The sequence below is a fragment of the Zosterops lateralis genome (assembly GCF_965231275.1).
Source record: "Zosterops lateralis genome assembly, chromosome: 24".
NCBI classification, from domain to species: Eukaryota; Metazoa; Chordata; class Aves; order Passeriformes; family Zosteropidae; genus Zosterops; species Zosterops lateralis.
In genome coordinates this window covers 1,724,427-1,742,010 of record NC_139784.1, presented here as the reverse complement: position 1 = coordinate 1,742,010, position 17,584 = coordinate 1,724,427, and the positions used below count along the sequence as shown (strand labels likewise).

The window sequence follows — 17,584 nt, the reverse complement described above, 5'->3', positions numbered from 1 at the left end:
ATATAATACCATCAATTAAAATCAACAATTACAATTTTCAATCAAATACTTAATTGAAAACAATTTCTTTCACAAAATTCTTTAAATTTTTAAAATGATAATAATTTCTAAACAAACAAAACCAAAAACCAAACCAAAACAAAAAAAACCTTAATTTTTAATTACCATGACTAAGACAAAGCAACATTAATCAAAACAACAAACCATTTCAAATCAAACTGCTGTTACAGGCTTAACTTTCGCTGTCTGGGTAGTGCATTTTACGTCAATAACTTTAGGAGTGTCCTTTGCAAAAGGGATGTTAACTAAAACAAGGCCAATCAAAACCAAAATCAAAAGGAGGACATAGCTGGGACTTTATAAGAAAAGTCACATCCTGTAATTGTGGTAAAATCACAAACACAAAAATTTGAGTGATTTTTAGTATCTACCATTACATTTTCTACAACTACAACATCACAGACAGTCCTAAAGCATGCACACCCATTGGCTATGTACACGAGTACTGTTCCAGGAGCTTCGTTAGGATGTACTTCAAAATGACAAATATTTTGCTCAGTGTCCAAACAAATGTCCTGAGCTATGATTGCATTACTTTCACAAATGAAACCTTGCTGCTCCCTAACAACACAAGATTCTAAACTGACAGTTTGCCATTTCTCACCAGTTTGACGGGCCCATTCTCTATGCTCGGAAGGATAGAGAATAGCTCCATCATGATTCATATCTAAGGCAATGATAGGGAATATCAAATGTACTGAAGCATTACCTATTGTTAACACAAAAGCTGTAACTGTGTTAGTATTTGGGTTATAGGTAAAGTTCACTAATTTCCACCAGGATTGGAATTCTCTTTGAAAACAATTTGAATTGTTCCAAATTATTTTCCAAATTTCAGTAGGAAGAATTCTTTCTTCTTCTTGCCTTATAATTAAGGCAACAACCATCTGCATCCAAAGCTGTGCCTGGATGCAGCTTAAGGGCTAAAGAAACATTGTTTTGTGTAGCACCAGGTGTATCAATTACCAATTTGCTATCATTCACATTTATCTTTTCCCAATTTGGTAATATGTTTAATAGCAATCACTGAAGTGTCCTCAAAGCCAATAAGGACGATTATAATAATTGTTGTAATTTGGTCAAATCTCTAATTGTGGCAACCAATTTATTCATTAATATTTCTGAATCAATGCTATTTAAAATTTCTGTTTAAAATATTTATCATGGTTTATACGGCCTTCATGTCCCTCGGAGTTCTCCTGTGGAAAGTAAGCACAACAGAATCTGCCACGAGGAGGCAGAAGGTTAGAATGATGAAAATTGCCCATCCTGTATTTATTCGATGCTCTTTCCCTAGAGCATCAAAGGCTGCCCATGTATATTTATTCAGAGGGGATTTCAGCACTAGTGGTACTTCCCCTACAGTAGGGAGGTCCACCAAAACAGACTGTCCAGGGCAATGTGCTGGATTGCTGGAATCACTTGGTCCCCATAGTGAGGGAATTATGCTTGAAGCTGTCAGGCAAAAGGCAGAAGGATCAGTAAACCAAGGATTTGCTGGCTGTTCGGGGGAAAAGGGAGGGGTAATGGCTGAGGCAGGTTTGTCTTGGATGCTATCCAAGTTTTCTGCTTCTTGTAGTGCTAGATTTTTCACAGCTCCTTCAGTTATTGAGAAGATGTTACAATAATGTTCAATCTGAGCAGACCACTGTCTTACTGAGGTCCTCTCAGCCACCCCGGCAGGTGGGGGGGTCCCAGTAGTGACTGACTTAACCTTGAAGGGGCCTCTCAAAACAATTGGTTGTTGTTGTGCAATTTTCTCCACTTCTATGAGAGCTAAGCTAACCACAAACAAGCCTTTTTCCCAGGTAGTGTACCTCTTTTCAGCATCTTTAAAGCCACAAGAGCGAGAGCTGACAGATCTGATTGGGCCTTCAGGACCCCTTTGCCATATATACAATGACAATCCTGAGGTGGCAAATCCCCATTCTACGTGAAAAGGATCTGAAGGATGAATAGGGCCAAGGGCTTGGTGAGCAGTTGCTTCAAAAAGCAGCAATTTTATTTTAACCAATTTATCATAAGGCAATTTGTCCATTACTTCTCGAGGTAGTCCCCTTTTCAGCCCTAGCAACCACAACTGCTGCTGGTTAGGGATTTGTCTTTCCTTTTCTGGTTTTTCATTAGGAGGAGCAATGTGCCTGACTTCTCTGGGTTTTTCAGGTTTGTCCTCTGAGTGCTTGACTGGTCCATATTTTCCACTGTTATGACTGCTGTTAGATTGTGTGCTAGGAGTAGCAAAAGGCGAGAAGTCAGTGGAGTCAGTGGAACCAGTTTGATCACTTGTGTGTCCAAGAAATCTTTCAAGCCTATCTACCGGAGTGATAGATGCTATTGTTTCTTGAAAAAGAATTGCTGTTGGTTTAAGAGACTCCGGCAAACCTCGAATTAGGGGGGTCATAATCTCGGGTCTGACAGGCTGTTGCATGGGTGACTCATAGACAGAAATTAATTTTCTTTCATGTATCATTTGCAAGCATGCAGCTTTGTGTATGTTTTCTAGGAGTTGGTCTGAGGTGCTGACTATTGCCAGAGGGTCGCCCCTTTCAAGGGGGCTTAGTCCTCCTGCCCAGTAAGCTGCACGCTGTGTCAGGGACCATGGAGCACGTGTATTCCCTGTTGTTAAGAAAACTCCATGTCCCCAATAGCCACTTACTTCTTGTTCACTTAATTTAATTTGGTCACCACCAGTAAGTGAAACTCTAAAGACATACTTCGTCTCTGATTCGCTAGAAAGTCGGGAGTATTCTTTCTTTAATTTAGCTAATTCAGTGGCTGTGTTGGGTGTTTGTTTGGTGGTTATATGGGGGTCATGAACCTCTGCATTTATATAACTAAATTCTGTTTTGACAAGAGGTCTCAAATTGGAGCAACAGAGTTCCCCACAATTTTGCATGTGTACTAATTCTTTCTGAGGGTATATCTGTTTAATGCTGTATGTCTCCTTTCCTCCTGTTTCCTTTGGTGAATCTACAAGTTTTGAATTTTTGCTCTGCTCTTCTGCAAGGGAAATCTCCAGCAAATATTTCTGATTTCTTTCCTGTTCTAATTGTTTTTGCAAAACTTCTACCAAATCTTGCAGGGATTCTATTACTTCTCCCTCTCGATTTCTTTCCTGTTCCAATTGTTTTTGCAGGGATTCTATTTCTGCTCTCTCTTCACTTACCCGTTTAAAATGGGTTTCTATGGCTGCCGAAAGGCAGGCCCCCAAAACTGAGCAAAGAATGGTTTTATTTCTGCCCAGTTTATACTTAGCATCATGTTGCAAAGAATATATTCTATCTACAATGTTTTCACACTTAAACCAATTATCTTGTGCCCACTCTTCTCCGGCTGGAGAAGGTCTAGCACCATGCTTTGTTAGCAAAGCAAAAAGAATATCCTTATCTTTTGTACTAGAATTTTCACTCATTTTTTGTGAAGGGACAAAAACCACTCTCAGGGAGGTATTCTTAAAGTTACAAACAATGGCACAGCTAATACTGTGTTTCCCTTCGCTTCCCTGGAATGGGAGAGGAGACCCAGCTGCTTGGGAGGCACTTCTTCACAAAAAACGCCTGTTGTCTCCTCAACTACACCAAGCAGCTTAAAACACAGAGTCCCATCTTTTGCACAGTGAGATCGTTTCTGAAATATCCTGATGACAGGGAGTGCTTATTCGCCTGGGTGTATACAGTTTGCGGGAATTTTCCCTCGCCCCCCTTGCTTTCTAACAGCGCTCACCGAAGTGGCGTGCTAGGTGCGGCTGAGACGAGGGTCCTTCCCCTTCTACAAACTATATAAAACCCGCAACTCCACAGTCTATCAAGATCCTGTCCGTGACGCCAATTTAAATGTCAGGGTCCGCAAACATATGCGGGGAACCTGATGGTTCGTTTTGGAGATCTCAAAGCGCAAAAGACACAACAGGGGACAAACCAGTTTGCTTAAACAAAAAATGCACTTTTATTTAGTGCCCACAATGCGATAGTAGGGAGAGAAAATAGAGAATAGTGAGAAAGATAGAGAAAGAGGGGAAGGGGGATTATAGCTACCACGTGGAGAGTCGGAGGTCCTCAAGACGTAGAGATGCCCATAGACGCGATCTTCTCCAGTGGGGTGTACACAAAGGGTGCACGGGATCTGCAGAGTCTTTATAGGCTGGTCAGGAAAAGGACCAAGGCGAGTGGAATGGAGCCAAAGAGGGCACTGGGCCAGTGCAGGCACCTGCGTCAAAGTTGGGTGCTCAGGAACAAGCGGCAAGCTGTACCCTTCTAGCACGGTCAGTATAGTCAGCTCAGTCCACTGTAACGAGCTACTATTGTTCTTGCATTCCATTCTCGTGGAGATGCGTATCAGTCCTCGGCAGGCGCCCCACCTCAGCCAGGCCAGGGGCTCTCCCCAGTCTCTCCGGGGGTCTTGGTCTTCAACCATTGGAGACAGTTGTGAGGCACAACACATCCTCGGACAGACTCTGACACCTGGGGTGGACCAACAGGTCCAAGGGAACCAGAGGTCCAAGCCCCCTGACCCTTCTCACTGCTTAGGGCTTCACCACAGGCCTTGAACATCCCCTGTCATCCCCAAAACTCTGAGCCAGGGCTCTAAACCCCCTCTGAGAGCTCATCCCAGTCATCCATCTCTTGCCCTTGGCTCTGAGGTGTGGCTTGTCCTCTTCACATCACCCTGGCCCTGGGGTGACTCCACCAGGAGGGGTCTGACTCTCCTCAGGGGTTCCACACGTTGAAATCCACATTGAGCACAAATCCAGACACTCCATGGTCCCATCACCTTCCCTGGGGACTTCATTTCTTCCTGCTGGTAGATTCAGATGGAGAAACAAAGAAAAGCTGAAAGAAGGCAAAGCTGCACAGTTAGAGCCCCAGGGGGAGGAGAGGCACGTCTCCAATGTGATCACAATGCTCCTTTGCTGGAGTGTTGTTGGGATAAACCAAAGGATCCCTTTGGATGCCTCAGCACCTCCAGCAGCAGAGTCTGCAGTGCCACAATGTCCCACAACACACAAGGACCTCTGTGCTGACATTGTAAAGGCAGCAGGACTTCTCTTGAGCAGCCAAACCTCTGACTTCCTCAATTCCTTTCATTTCTGGGCATATTGAAACTGGGCTATGAGAGTCAATATTGCCAAACTAGACAGAGTGATGTGATTGAAAAGACCCTCAGTTAATAAAACTGTCACTCAGCAGCACAAGGAAGTATCTATGAGTGAAATTTTGAAATTGTACTCTTTTGGGTAACTGTCATTTGCTCTTAGAAATTACATTTAAAATTAATGTTTGCTGTGGAACTTATAAATATTTGTTCAGGCTAGCATGAAATATGCCCAGGATAATTTTAGCATGTACGCATCAGATTTTCATTTCGCAGCAGAGAAGACTAAAAGTGATTCTGTTCCCTTCACAGACAATGGAGTCTTCATCCCTGGGAGACAGGTCCTCCTCCCTGGAGAGCTGTTCCTGCTCTCTCAAGGCTTTGGGGATCAAGGCTGACACAACCAAAGACACAGCTGAGAACTGCCATTGGTTTTCTGTTCTTTTTTCTGCACTGGGAGAAACTCAGAGCCAAGAATCTCCTGGAGTTGGGTTAGGGACAGGCAGGACCTTCTGCTCCCAGGATCTCCAATCCAAAGCAATTACAGACACAGCCCAAACACAGTCTCCTCACCAAGAAGTGGGACAACACAAATTCCTTATGATCCTGGGACAAGCAGATGTTCAGAGAGCAGTGGAATGGAGAAGTTAGAGGATTTGGGGGAATGAGGATCTCCAGAAACCTCCTCAGACACCTGCGGGAGCCATGGAGAGAATTCCCATGAATTCAGTGTGCTTGGGATCAGCCCTTTACTGTGCATCTTTGAGAACCTGCCCGTGGCCATGTCTGGTGTGGGGGATCTTTGTGTCTCTGCTCTGGCTGTAACAGCCCCTCCCGAGGATCCCTGAGATCTCTGCCCCACCACGACAGCAAATAAAGCCTCTGAATTTGGGTCTGGGGACACTTTCTCTCCTGGTCCCTGCAGAGGAAGCACTTTGTAGCTCATTATTGGCTCGGCTGATAAATCCCAGCACCCAGAAATGGGTAAGGAGCATTTTACATTCCCCAATGTCTGATGGACAGGAACGTTTCAGCCACCACAGAATCATTAAGGCTGGAAAAAACCTTTAAGATCATCAAGCTCAACCATCAACCCAACACTGCCAGCCTCACCAAGACCTTGATGATGGCCTCCAACCAACAGCAACTCAGTTCAGATTTCAAAAGCTTTCCCCAGCTGAATTCCTACAGTGTCTGAGGGTTTTGTCCTCTCCCCTGGGCTCAGCCACCTGCAGTATCACTACGACATCTCACTTCAGTCTCTCCCTTTGCTGTCTCTCTAGCAGCGACACTTTAATAATGGAAATTCTGTCCCTCAGTACTTTTAATCCTTATTCTGTTTGTGCAGCTTCCAAACACCCACCAATACAAACGTGGGCAGCATTTCCAGCTCTGCTTTTGCCAGAGCAGCTCACAGGCACCTCAGTGCATTTCACACAGCCCAGGGCTTTCTTTAGGCAGTAAGGGAGGAGTGCCTGGGATCATTCCTGGGGGCACCTTCATCCATCCTGAAAAACTCCCCTAAGCTCCAGAACAGGTGGGTCATATCTTAAGGATCTATTTGGAGTCGTTCCTGTCCCACACTAACCCCAAGCTGTGACTGAAATCTCTTCAGGGCTGGGTAAGTTGGCTGGGCCAGCTCCACACCAGGGTCCATTTTCATGGTTATAAACATGAGCAGTAAATGTCAAGGTCTGAGGAAGGTTTCCAGGTAGTGTTTGATTTACTGAAGGAGATTCAATCCACGTGTCCCCAAATGTCATTTGGCAATTCTCTTCTTTCTTAGACCCAGGCAACTGAGTTCAACAAAACCCATCTGGGCTCCAGGAAGATTTGCCAGGACGGACTACACCCAACATCCCCTTTGGGATTCCAAATCCCACAAGAGAACAAGAATATTTAATATCTATAGTGGGTCACAATCAACTGGAAAACCCATTGGAGTAAACCTGGAGAAATTCGGCCTCATAGTCCGTACAGCAGATGCAGGGGGTGATGGAGAGGGGAAGTGTGAGCAGTGTCCTCCCTTGGGTGTGTGATGGCCAGGGCAGCAACCACCCCTCCTGAGACCAGCACTGCCCCAGCTCAGCATCCAAACACCCCAAAATCAAGGAGAGCTGGAAACCAAGAACAGCAGGAGCATCACAGGATCATGGAATGGTCTGGGTTGGAAGGGACCTTAAAGCTCATCTCATTCCACCCCTGCCATGGGCAGGAACACCTCTCACGATCTCAGGCTGCTCCAAGCCCCATCCAACCTGGCCTGGGACATTTCCAGGGATCCAGGGGCAGCTACAACTTCCCTGTGCCAGTGTGTAATTAAACAACAACGAGGAATTTGTGCTCAGAGCCTTAAGATCAGGACAAGGTCTGGAGCTTTCAAAACCATGAGATGCATTGAGCTGCCCAAGACAGGACCTTGACTCTGCATTACTGCCATGGCTCTGAAATAAATTGATTTGTTGGCTGCTCCTAATGCACCTGATCTCAAGGTGGTTCCACCCTGGGCAGCAACAGAGCTGTGGATGCTGAGATGCTTTAGGAGAAAAAGCAACTTATTTGGCTTCTCCCATTTCTTTGTCCCATTCTGTCGAGTCATCCCCTCTGAATGCACAATAGCCCCTGGTAAAACAGGCTACCAATAACAGGGACTTTTAAGGGAAATCTCTGTTGGGTCTATTTGCAAATCATGAAACTTGATTAAGGGTTTTTTTTTGTTACACGTGTGGGGTTTTGAAAATATTTGGATCTTCCTGCATCCAGAGATGCACTTCACAAGGAATTCATTTGTGGGACATGTCCCCATCTGCCTGCTCCCCTCTCACCATGACATGGCATTTTTTTCTCAATAGAAAGCCAGGCTGCCACTGCTCCCCCCTCCATCCATCACCCCCACACGCTGAAAACCCGGACACTGCAGGTTTCATTTCAACTTCATCACCAGTTCTGCCCACACCTCCACATCCAGAGGGTTTTCCACCCCTTGGTACCCCCATCCCTGTCCATCCGAAGAACAAGTTCTGTCTCACTCCCACTGTGAGATTAAGCTCGACCACAGCCACCCCTCACCACAGCCACCCTTCATCCTTACCTTGCCGAGTCCTGGTGTTCAGGGGCAGCACATCCTAAACTCCAAGTCAAATTGGGGGAGAAAAAAAAATTAAAAAATAATTTAAAAAAAAAAAAAATCCTCCCCCCAAATCGCAGTGCCCCAGTGGAGTGTGGTGCACAGAGGGTTTGTCAGTGGCAGCGAGGGCTCGGAACAAAGTTGTGGGGTGGAGGGGGAGGAGAGGGTGATTGACAGCCCTGGGCTGAGCCTCATCCCTCACCTTGGGCCATGCGGTCTGATTGGCCGCCTGCTGACATCCCCGAGCCCTGCACTTTTTAATAGACGCTTTTGGATGATCTACGGGGGAAAGGCTTGGAGAGGTGTGTTTCTGACAAGCCAGAAAGTCACCCGAGCCACGAGGGACTTGGCTTCACTCTTTTTACCCCCCCTCCTTTTTTTTTTTTTTTTTTTTTTTTTTTTTTTTTTTCCTGGGAGGAGGGGGATTCTTCATTTTGGCACTTCATGTTTTTCTGAAAACTTCGCGGCGATTTTCCCCTTGCACCAGCCTGGACTAATGGATTACCACCTGCTTGGACTAATTCTGTCTTTTCTCTTCAATGGCACAAAGGTCTTAGCCGGTTACCCAATTTGGTGGTAAGATTCCTTCCTCCCCTCGCCCTTCCTCTCTCCCTATGATTGATTAATGAATTCATTAATTATTAGCCATGGGAGCTGCGTGTTCCTTCCTTTTCACCCCTCGCCCTGCGGAGCTGCCCATGGCTGCCTGGTGGAGTCGAAGCGTAATTTCCTCAGATTTGACCTGTAATTAATGAAATCAGCGAAAAGTTTGGGGGTGATTTTGAAAAGGCCATGCCTGGGTTTCTCTTTGCGCAAATGGAGGCTTCCCCACCACTCTTAATTTCTCCATTTTCGGCACTGTAGCGATGGGCTCTTGGTTCAGATGTGAAAGGATGCGGTTTTATTTCCTTGTGCAATGGGAATTTTGTCTCTCGCATGACTCTGCCACAGGGATTTTCTTCCTTTCCATAAGACTGCGATTGATCCTTTCAAAAAAAAATTTAATTCTATTTTCTGTTTGGTTGCTGTGTTTTTTTGGACTTCTTTCCCTTCTTTTGTTGTATTCTGTCATGCGAATTTAGCCCGGCAAATAACTCAAATGGCACCTGAGAAAACATTCTTTAGTAAAATTGCTCAAAGGTGGTTTTTTTTGTTCATTTTAATTATGGAAATGTCGCTAATTTCCTTGCACCAACGAGAAAAATAAATTTTAAAAGAATTGGTTGTATCTTGTAATAAGGCTGATAAGTAACCTGAGTTACTTGTTTTAAAAATAAACCTAACACTAAATAAATAAATACAGTAACAAAATGCAATTGGAAGCCCTTTAGAACAAGAAATATAGAATTAGATATGCCAGGTCATTTCAATCCAGCAGACAGTGAGTTGCATAACAGAATATTTCAGTTTATTTCTCTCTTTATGTAGGATTTCTTGCTGGAATATCTCTTGTTAAGTTTCTCTATGTGCCAGGTAGGGGCTGTGAGCCTGATGAGCCGTAGGGAAAAGAGGGAGATGGTGGAATTTGGTGCTACTGAGATTCTTGGGGTTATTTTCGCCTTTCCAGAAAAGTCTCCCTTTTTTATTACGGAATTAGATCCTTTCAGTGCCAACATGGAGATGGCAAAGAAGTCGGTGGGAGTGAACTTGGGAATGGACTGCCATGTCTGGGAATATTTAGAATTCAGAAAGGAAGAGACAATTTTATTTTGTTGTTATTATTATTAATAATAATCCATTTATTACCGTGGACTTTGGGGATGAGAATGTGCCTTTCCAGAGGAGAAAGACCGAGGACACAATGAGGAGTCCCCGCTCAGGAAGCGTTTCAAAGCTCCGCAGGTTCACGAAATGGCTAAATCACAGCAGGTTTTCCTGGAGAATTAAATTATTTCCTCGCCCTGAGCGTGGCTGCCCAACTTCAGGCCCTCAGCCCCGGGGCAGGGGAGGCTCCCGAAATTCAGGCAGCAGCACTTTGATCCCTTCCAGCCCTTTCCTCCCCTGGCTGGGCACAGGGAGCAGGTCAGACTGGCAGGGCTGGAGCTCAGGGCAGGAGCTGCGTGGGGTAGGGACACCTGGCCAGGACAGCGGCTCCCACCAGCCCCTGACCTGCCCCAGGCTGGGATATAAACCAGGATTTAATGCCCAAATCAAGGAGGGTTTCAGCTCTCAGGGCGAGGAACAGAAACGTTCTCAACAAAAATGTCTTGTCTTCCCCGGAGAAGCAAAAATGTCCCCGTGAGCAAAATGTCTCCTGTGGCTGCTGTCAGACAGGTGTGTGCCCCACTGCCTTCTCCCAAACGCCTCAGAGTCACCCCAAGGGAACAATACAGAGGATGTAGGACACAGACATCAGGGGCATGGCCAGCAGCATCCCTGGGAGAGGAGGGAGTTGAACACACTCTCCACAGAATTTCATCCACAGATCCAAGTTTTTGCGTGTTTTTGTCGATTTTGGTGACACCAAAGTGCCAGAGAGTCTCTGCTGCTCTGGAGGGACGTGAGGAGGTGCCCCATGATGGGCTGAGGTTGCAAATGCTGTGAGGTTTAGAGGTTTCTTGAAAGCTGAGGGAGCAGAAGGACAGAAATATCTGCTCAGGCACAGACAATGCTCCCAGAGCACACAAATTAAAGGTCTCCTTTGGTCCCATTGAAGGCTTTCAATACCTGCTCTGTGGAGATGAGGTTTATGTAGTGGGCTCTGGCATGGTGAGATCTGTGTCCTTAAAAACAAACATCATTTTCCAATTGTCTTCCTGCTCCTCAGGCAGGCCCAGAGCAGGCTTTGGGGGATGAGCCCCACCTGCAGGGCTCAGCACACCCCAAAACAGGGCAAGGTGGGGCTCAGGCTCAGCCTGGTGCCCTGTGCTGGTGTTCTGCACCCCTCCAGGCCAGGCTGGGCTGGGCTCACCCCCAGCCAAACCCATCCCTGGTGAATTGGAGCCCTTCAGGGGCACTGTTCATGTGGCAGGGCCCCGAGGATGCTGACAGGCACTGCCCTGTCCTGCTGGCACAACCTGCCGGGTGTTTTCCTGCTGGAGAGGGAATGTCCTGGCAGCAACATCAAAACAGATCCTTTTCTGCTGTGGGACAGAAACGAGAGAAATGTTTATTCCTGCGGTGGGGAGGAAGTGTCTGGGTGTGCCCAAGGGGGGAAAAGTGTGGCAGGAGTGGGGTCCGATCACCTTGTAAATGGCTTTGGGGGTGGCTGGGATAATCCTGCTGCTCCTCGGTGCGGGCAGACAATGCCGGGAGCCCGCAGCAGTGTCACTGCAGGGGATAAAGGCGAAGGGATGGAGCTGCTCAGGGTCTGTGGGATGTGTTTTATCGAGGGGCCAGGGAAGGATGTGGTCCTTCACATTGTCCAGAGAGAGGAGAGAGAGCCCAAGTGCAGCCCTGGAGCTCTGCAGGGGGGTCCTGCCCCAGCTCTGGGCACAGGGAGCACAGCAAAGGGAAACTCCCTGTGCTGCACACTCAGAGCTGGTGGCATCAGGATGGAGAAGCCAGGAGAGGATTTCAGCGCAGCTGGGTTGTTGGAAACTCCCTGACATCGCCCTGTCCCCGGCCAGGCAGCTCTGAGTGAGCTCCAGGGGTGGCTCAGGCTGTGGATGTAACCTCCAGTGAGCAGGGGAGGTATTTTGACACAGCTCCAACCCTTCTCCACACGCTCCCATCCTCTGACAGCCGTGCCAGGGAACAAATGGGGCACAGATGGGAAAAGGTCAGCGAAATGCTGCCTGTGAGTGCTGACAGGAGGAGCTGGGGCCAACAAAGCTCCCTCAGAGATGTGTCCAACACTTTGGCTGTCTGGTTAGTGCTGCTAAAAGAGCAGGAGGAGATGGGGAGCTGTGCTGGGGCCGTGGGGACGAGGCTGCTGCTCCTCCTGACCCTCAGGAGGGGTATGGGTGAGAGCAGAGTGGGCAGAGGGGCTGTGCCCATTCCAAGGGCACCTAGGGCCAAGCAAAAGAGGTGCTGGTGACACCAAAAACACCTCCAGTTGTTTTTTTAATTCCAAATACCCCGATGGCACAGATAATACCATGGACAGATAACACCAGGATGTGTTTGGGTCACTGGGGGATCACGGTGTGAAGGACAGGTCCATGCAGTGTGCAGAGATTGATGGGTGGGCCCAGAGCTTTGTTCTGGGAGAATTTAGCTGGAAATCCAGCTTTTTGTTGAAAATTTAGCTGGAATCCAGAATTTAGCTGGAAATCCAGCCCATGGCCAGAGCTGTGTCAGTGCAGACCTACAGAGATATTGTGTCCTAAGAAACCAGTAGAAATCACTCCCAGGATGTGATGCACCTGCAGGGGCTGAAGAACCCAGTCAGAACTCAGAATTCAGAGAGACATTTCCACCCCTGAGCTGCAAAGAAACACCAAATGCTCTCCTCCTCCATGGGCAACATGCCCCAAGAAGTCTTGAAAAGCTCTGGTGTGTCACCAGCCTGGAGAAAGGAGTCAGGTTTGGGGTCATTGGTGTAAACAGGGAGTAAAAATTGCAGCCTCACTCCTCTCATCATCCCTCCAGACCTGGTGCTAATGAGCCCAAAGCTGTGACTGTCACAGGTGCCTCTCCCCATTCAGCATTCCCTGGTCTCTAAGCAGATGATTTGGCAACTGCAAGAATGGCTTTGTCCATCAGAAGTTATTAAATGTTATCTCTACCGCTCAGAAATGTTTTTTGGGGAAGCAGGAGATGCTGGCAGCTGGCTGAGGATCCCAGTGGCCTTGGGCCCTTAGGAAGAGGCAGGGAGAAACTTTAGAACATGTTCTCACTCATCCCACAGCAGCTTCCTGCTGAGGAAGATCCTGTGAGAACCTTTTTATGTAGAGGCAGTCAGAGGTGACATTTACCTGGTCCCCTCCAGCTCTCAGTGCCTCACTTTGCTGGGACAAATGGGAACTTCATTTTCCTGGCAATCAGGAGTTTTCCCCTCCCTTGAAGATTCAAAACATTTTTATCCCACAGCCCGTGCCCTGTTAGAGGCCCTTGCAGCTTCATTCTAAAGGAGTAAAATTGAGGGCAGATCTTTGTGAGGTCCCTCCAGCTCAGGCTATTCCTTGGCCATGGCTGAGGGAATGATGGAGGTCAGTGATGGAGCCCAGGGGTGCAGCTCTGCACCCCAAACCAACCCCAGCTCCCTGCTGCTGGTGCTGCTGTGTGAGCACAGCTGGGGGAGTCTGACACCTCTGCCCCCCTCAGGGCCACAGCTCCTGGTCCAGGGCTGCAGCAGCTGCTGGGGAGGGCAGGGAAGGCTGGGCAGGAGCTCAGCTGGGCTGGGGGAGTGAGGGACAAAGCTGGGCTGAGCTGTGGCTGCTCATGGACACGGCCCTCAGGACCTGACTGGCCACAAGGGTTCAGGATCCTGTGGTTCTAAAGGGCTTTCTGGACTAAAAGGTTTTCTTCAACATTTTTGCCAGCCTGGTGTAGCCAGTGGGAATGGGATGGTCAATCCAGGCCATGGAAACCAGAGCTTTTGAGATGGAATTCAGGTTCATCCTGAGTCCTGAGCTGGGGGCAGCCCCAAGCAGTGCCAGAGCAGAGCTCCAAGGAGGCACAGCCTCACAGCCTCATGAGCCTCAACACACCCAGGACCTGGCAGAGTGCTCCAGGTGGCTCCTCTTGCTGGTTTTGTCCCTGCCCTGCACAGAATCCCCCAGTGGTTTGGGTTGGAAGCAGCCCTAGAGTTCATTCTGTTCCACCCCTGCCATGGCACAGGGCTGTGGAGTCTGAGCTCAGCAACAGCTCCAAAATCCTCCCAGAGTGTGACAGCACAGAGCAATAAGCAATGTCACATTCCTCAATATCAGAAAGTCTCATTTCCTCAGAAATTAATTCCTCGTGTCCCCTGGAGTGCCCCAAGACCTGCCCTGTCCTGCAGGGCCAGCCCAGGAGCCACAGGAGCCCAGGGACAAGGGCTCTGACTCACCTTTCTGCCCTAAAGACACAAATCTCTGCTGCCAGTCTGTAACTGAACTCAATTTGGGTGGCCACAAAGAGCTTTGAAGAGGCAGTTCAATTGCAAACCCTCATTTGACTCCTTCACTAAAAGCAGCATTTGCCAAAGTGAAGCACTTGCCAAAGGGACCCCAGGAAAGAGCACTGAGAATTCAGGGGGATTTCTGGCCACCCAACCCTCTTAGCTGGAGGCCACAAAGCAGGGATTGCCCTGCTGAGCCACTGCTGAGCTCTCCCCTGATGGGCTCAGGCAGGAATTCACACCAGTGACAGAGCCAGGCAGGGAACAGGGACAGGAACCTGGAGCTGGGCTCACCCCAAACACACTGAGCTGGAGCCTCCTGGGGCTCCTGTGTGCAGGAACAGCCCAAGAGGGATGGAGAGAAACTGGACTGTGGCCAGAGGGGGCTGGAAAGGTGGGAAGGGGAGGTGAGGGGTGCTCACAACCAGCACAGGGCTGAGCTTTTCTCTCCAGTGCTGACCAACCCAGCAAAGGGCAGCTGCCAAAGAAAGGTTCATCCCTGAGGGGACCCTCCTTGCTGCAGGGAGGTGAGGAGGGACTGTCCTGGGACATTTGTAGGATTGGGCTGCACTGCCTTGCCTGGTGCTGGAATGTCCCACTCTGAGCAGCAGCTCGGACTGGAGACCCTCAGGGATGCTCTCGGTGGCTGTGGCAGCCTTTGCTGGGGCCAGAGCTGCCAAAGGTGATCTCTGAGGTTCCTCCTGACAGCTCCAGGGCCACTCCATCCCCAGGGTACATTTACTGAGGGTTGTGCCTTCACCAGGACTCCCAGAAACTCCAACCCACGGCCCCACAGCCACAGGACAAACCTGGAGCCCCTCCTGTCCCCCCAGCTCTACACCACACTTCTGTGCCCAGGTACAGGGCACTGCCAGCACAGCTGGGTCAGGACAGGCTTTTGGCTCCTGTTCTCACCCATCTCTCTCAGTGTGAGCCCAGGGGACTTGTCTCCAGCCCTTCCTCCCTCCCCAAGGGCAGCGTGAGCTCCAGGGACAGGGCTCTGAGTCACTAAACCACTCCTGACTTTTGAATTTCACTTTCATCCTTTAGCTGACACTCAGGGGACATTTGATTTCTGCTGCTATCCTGGCAGACAAATGGACATTCTCTGCATGGATACCAGGGCTGTGAGCAGCAGTGGAAGGGTCTCTTCCCCCTGACATTGGTGATCTGAGTCTCAGTGGTGCCCATCAGACCCTTTCTCTGCCAGATCAGACAGTTCAGCAGGGCTGGATTTTACAGGAAATGTCCAAGCAGCCAGTTTTAAAGAAAAAAAGACCCCAAACATTACCCAGGAAATAATAAAGACTAAAGAACTAAGCTGTCGGTCGAAACATGCAGGTGTAGTGCAGAGCACTTTCCATTATCTCTGTCAGGATTTAACTGAGTGACATTTTCATCTCACCTGTGCTCCCATCTCAGTGTCCAAGGCTCAGCATCAGCCGGGGCAGCCCTCTGAAACCCCCCTGGTGTGCTGGGCACAGAGCCCTGGGTGTGAGCAGCATCCCCAGCACTCCTGGCAGTGCTGCTGAGCTGGGCCAGGGCTCTTTTCAGCTCTGCCCCACTGCTGACCCTCCCTGCCCCTCTCAGCCTTGCCCTGAGCCCAAGGTGTGTTTGTGGCAGTTCTGGCTTAGCCTGAGCCTGTCCTCTGACTGAGTGGAGCATCCCTGGCTTGTCTGGCAGCAGTTTTGAGCAGCTGCCTGAACCAGCTGCTCTCCCTGACTGGTGTCTGGCTGCTCCAAGGTGTGACACTGGATCAAACGTGGAACATTTTTGAGCATTAAGACCGAAACAACTCTGGGTTCAGAGTCCAACCATTCACCATGTGGACACATCACAGTCCTCGATGAAAGTCAAGGCTAATTCCAGAAATACTGAGGAGCCTTTGTCATTTTTAAAACATTATGGAGCTCACAGCAAAGGCCTCCTGAAGATGGTTCATGGATTTTCTGTGATGCTGTCCCAGCAGACAGACTGGAACCTGCAAACTGGAATCCAGTGCTCTGACTGAAACCTTTGCTCTGTTCAGGGCCACTCTTCCCCTCAGCTTCCCCAAGGCAGCAGCTCTAAATGGAGCTTGGGCTGGGATTGTGCTCAACCTGGCACAGCTCCCAAGGGCTCTGAGCTGCTCCTCAAGGTGTTGATCTACAGCAGGGGGACTGTGATGGGCTGTCTGAGCCAGGCTCTGCTCTGTGAGGTCACCAAGGCACTCTGGACCTCTGTAAGGTCCAGAAATTCTGTCTCAGCTCTGGCCTTGGCAGGGTTGGAGCCTCCTGGTCTCTCCTTTGTTGCAGATGGAGCAGCCCAGTGGCTCCAGACTCGACATGTTTTTCACTGGCTTTTGATGAGATGAGACAAATTCAATGTTCTCCTGCTCATGTCACAGCCTCATTCAGTTCCCAACACCACTCAGAGGATCCATCAGGGGCTTTCCTAAAGGAGCTGAAATGGGGAGGATTTGTCAGGAGTTCAGCTATAAAATTGACACATCACATCCACAGTTACAGCTCGTGTTCCTTCCTCACCTGGAGCTGAATTTTAACCTTCTGTTGGCTTTGCAATCTTATTCTTGCTGACCTGACCTGAGGTCCCTTCTGTGCCTACAAATGGAAGTGATTCAGTGGTGCTGAAGTTTGCAGTGGAGTCCCAGCAATGCTGGGTGTGGTGAGAAGTTTTCAGTTCCAGGCTGTGTTATCCAGGGTTGGGGTGAAGTTTTCAGGATTAAGGCAATGTCTGGATGGGACATAGGCTGAGATTTCCGTGTTTGCTGTGCTGTGATTAACACTTGGAGCCCTTTAACACCCCCTGTGCTGATTTGTAGCTTTTCCTTGGGACAGAGGGATCTGGAGAGCTCTCCCCCAGCTCTCCCACTCCAGGAACCCTCTCTTTCCCATCACTTGGCTGGGACCAAGGACTCCATATCCAGGACTCCTCAGAAATCCCAAACTGACCCCAAAAATAGGCAAACCAGGGTGTCCTTTCCCAAACACTCCTCATCTGCCCTGTCTGACCCTGCCCTGGCCAGGGGATTCCTCTCTCCAGTCACACACCCAGCAGACCCCAAGGCAACAAAACATCCCCCTGAGCAAAGAACTGGGAGCCTTGGCTGTAGGGGATCCCTGCCCAGGCTGGGAAGTGCCTGTGGATCTCCAGGGCTGTCAGTGGAGAAGCTTTGCCACCCCTGGAACGTGAAAAAACCACTCTTTGAAAAGCAAATTTGCCCTGATAAAGGAGCCAAAGTCTCTAATTCCTTTTCTGAAGATAGGTTTCCTGATTTGCTAATTTGCTAATTTGTCTTTTTCACAACTCACTGAACCTGT

General features: G+C 48.9%; 1 protein-coding gene across 1 annotated transcript in view; it reads left to right on the top strand.

The window, feature by feature from the left end:
- Positions 1 to 8,126: 8,126 nt before the first annotated feature.
- LOC310918779 (proto-oncogene Wnt-3) overlaps positions 8,127 to 17,584 on the top strand; it is a gene marked incomplete at its 3' end in the record, with an annotated part of 43,720 nt that continues 34,262 nt past the window's right edge. Inside the window, exon 1 of the mRNA XM_083877753.1 lies at positions 8,127 to 8,854. Coding sequence (XP_083733879.1) covers positions 8,553 to 8,854 — 302 coding nt within the window. The 5' untranslated portion in view covers positions 8,127 to 8,552. The remainder of the gene's footprint in view (positions 8,855 to 17,584) is intronic.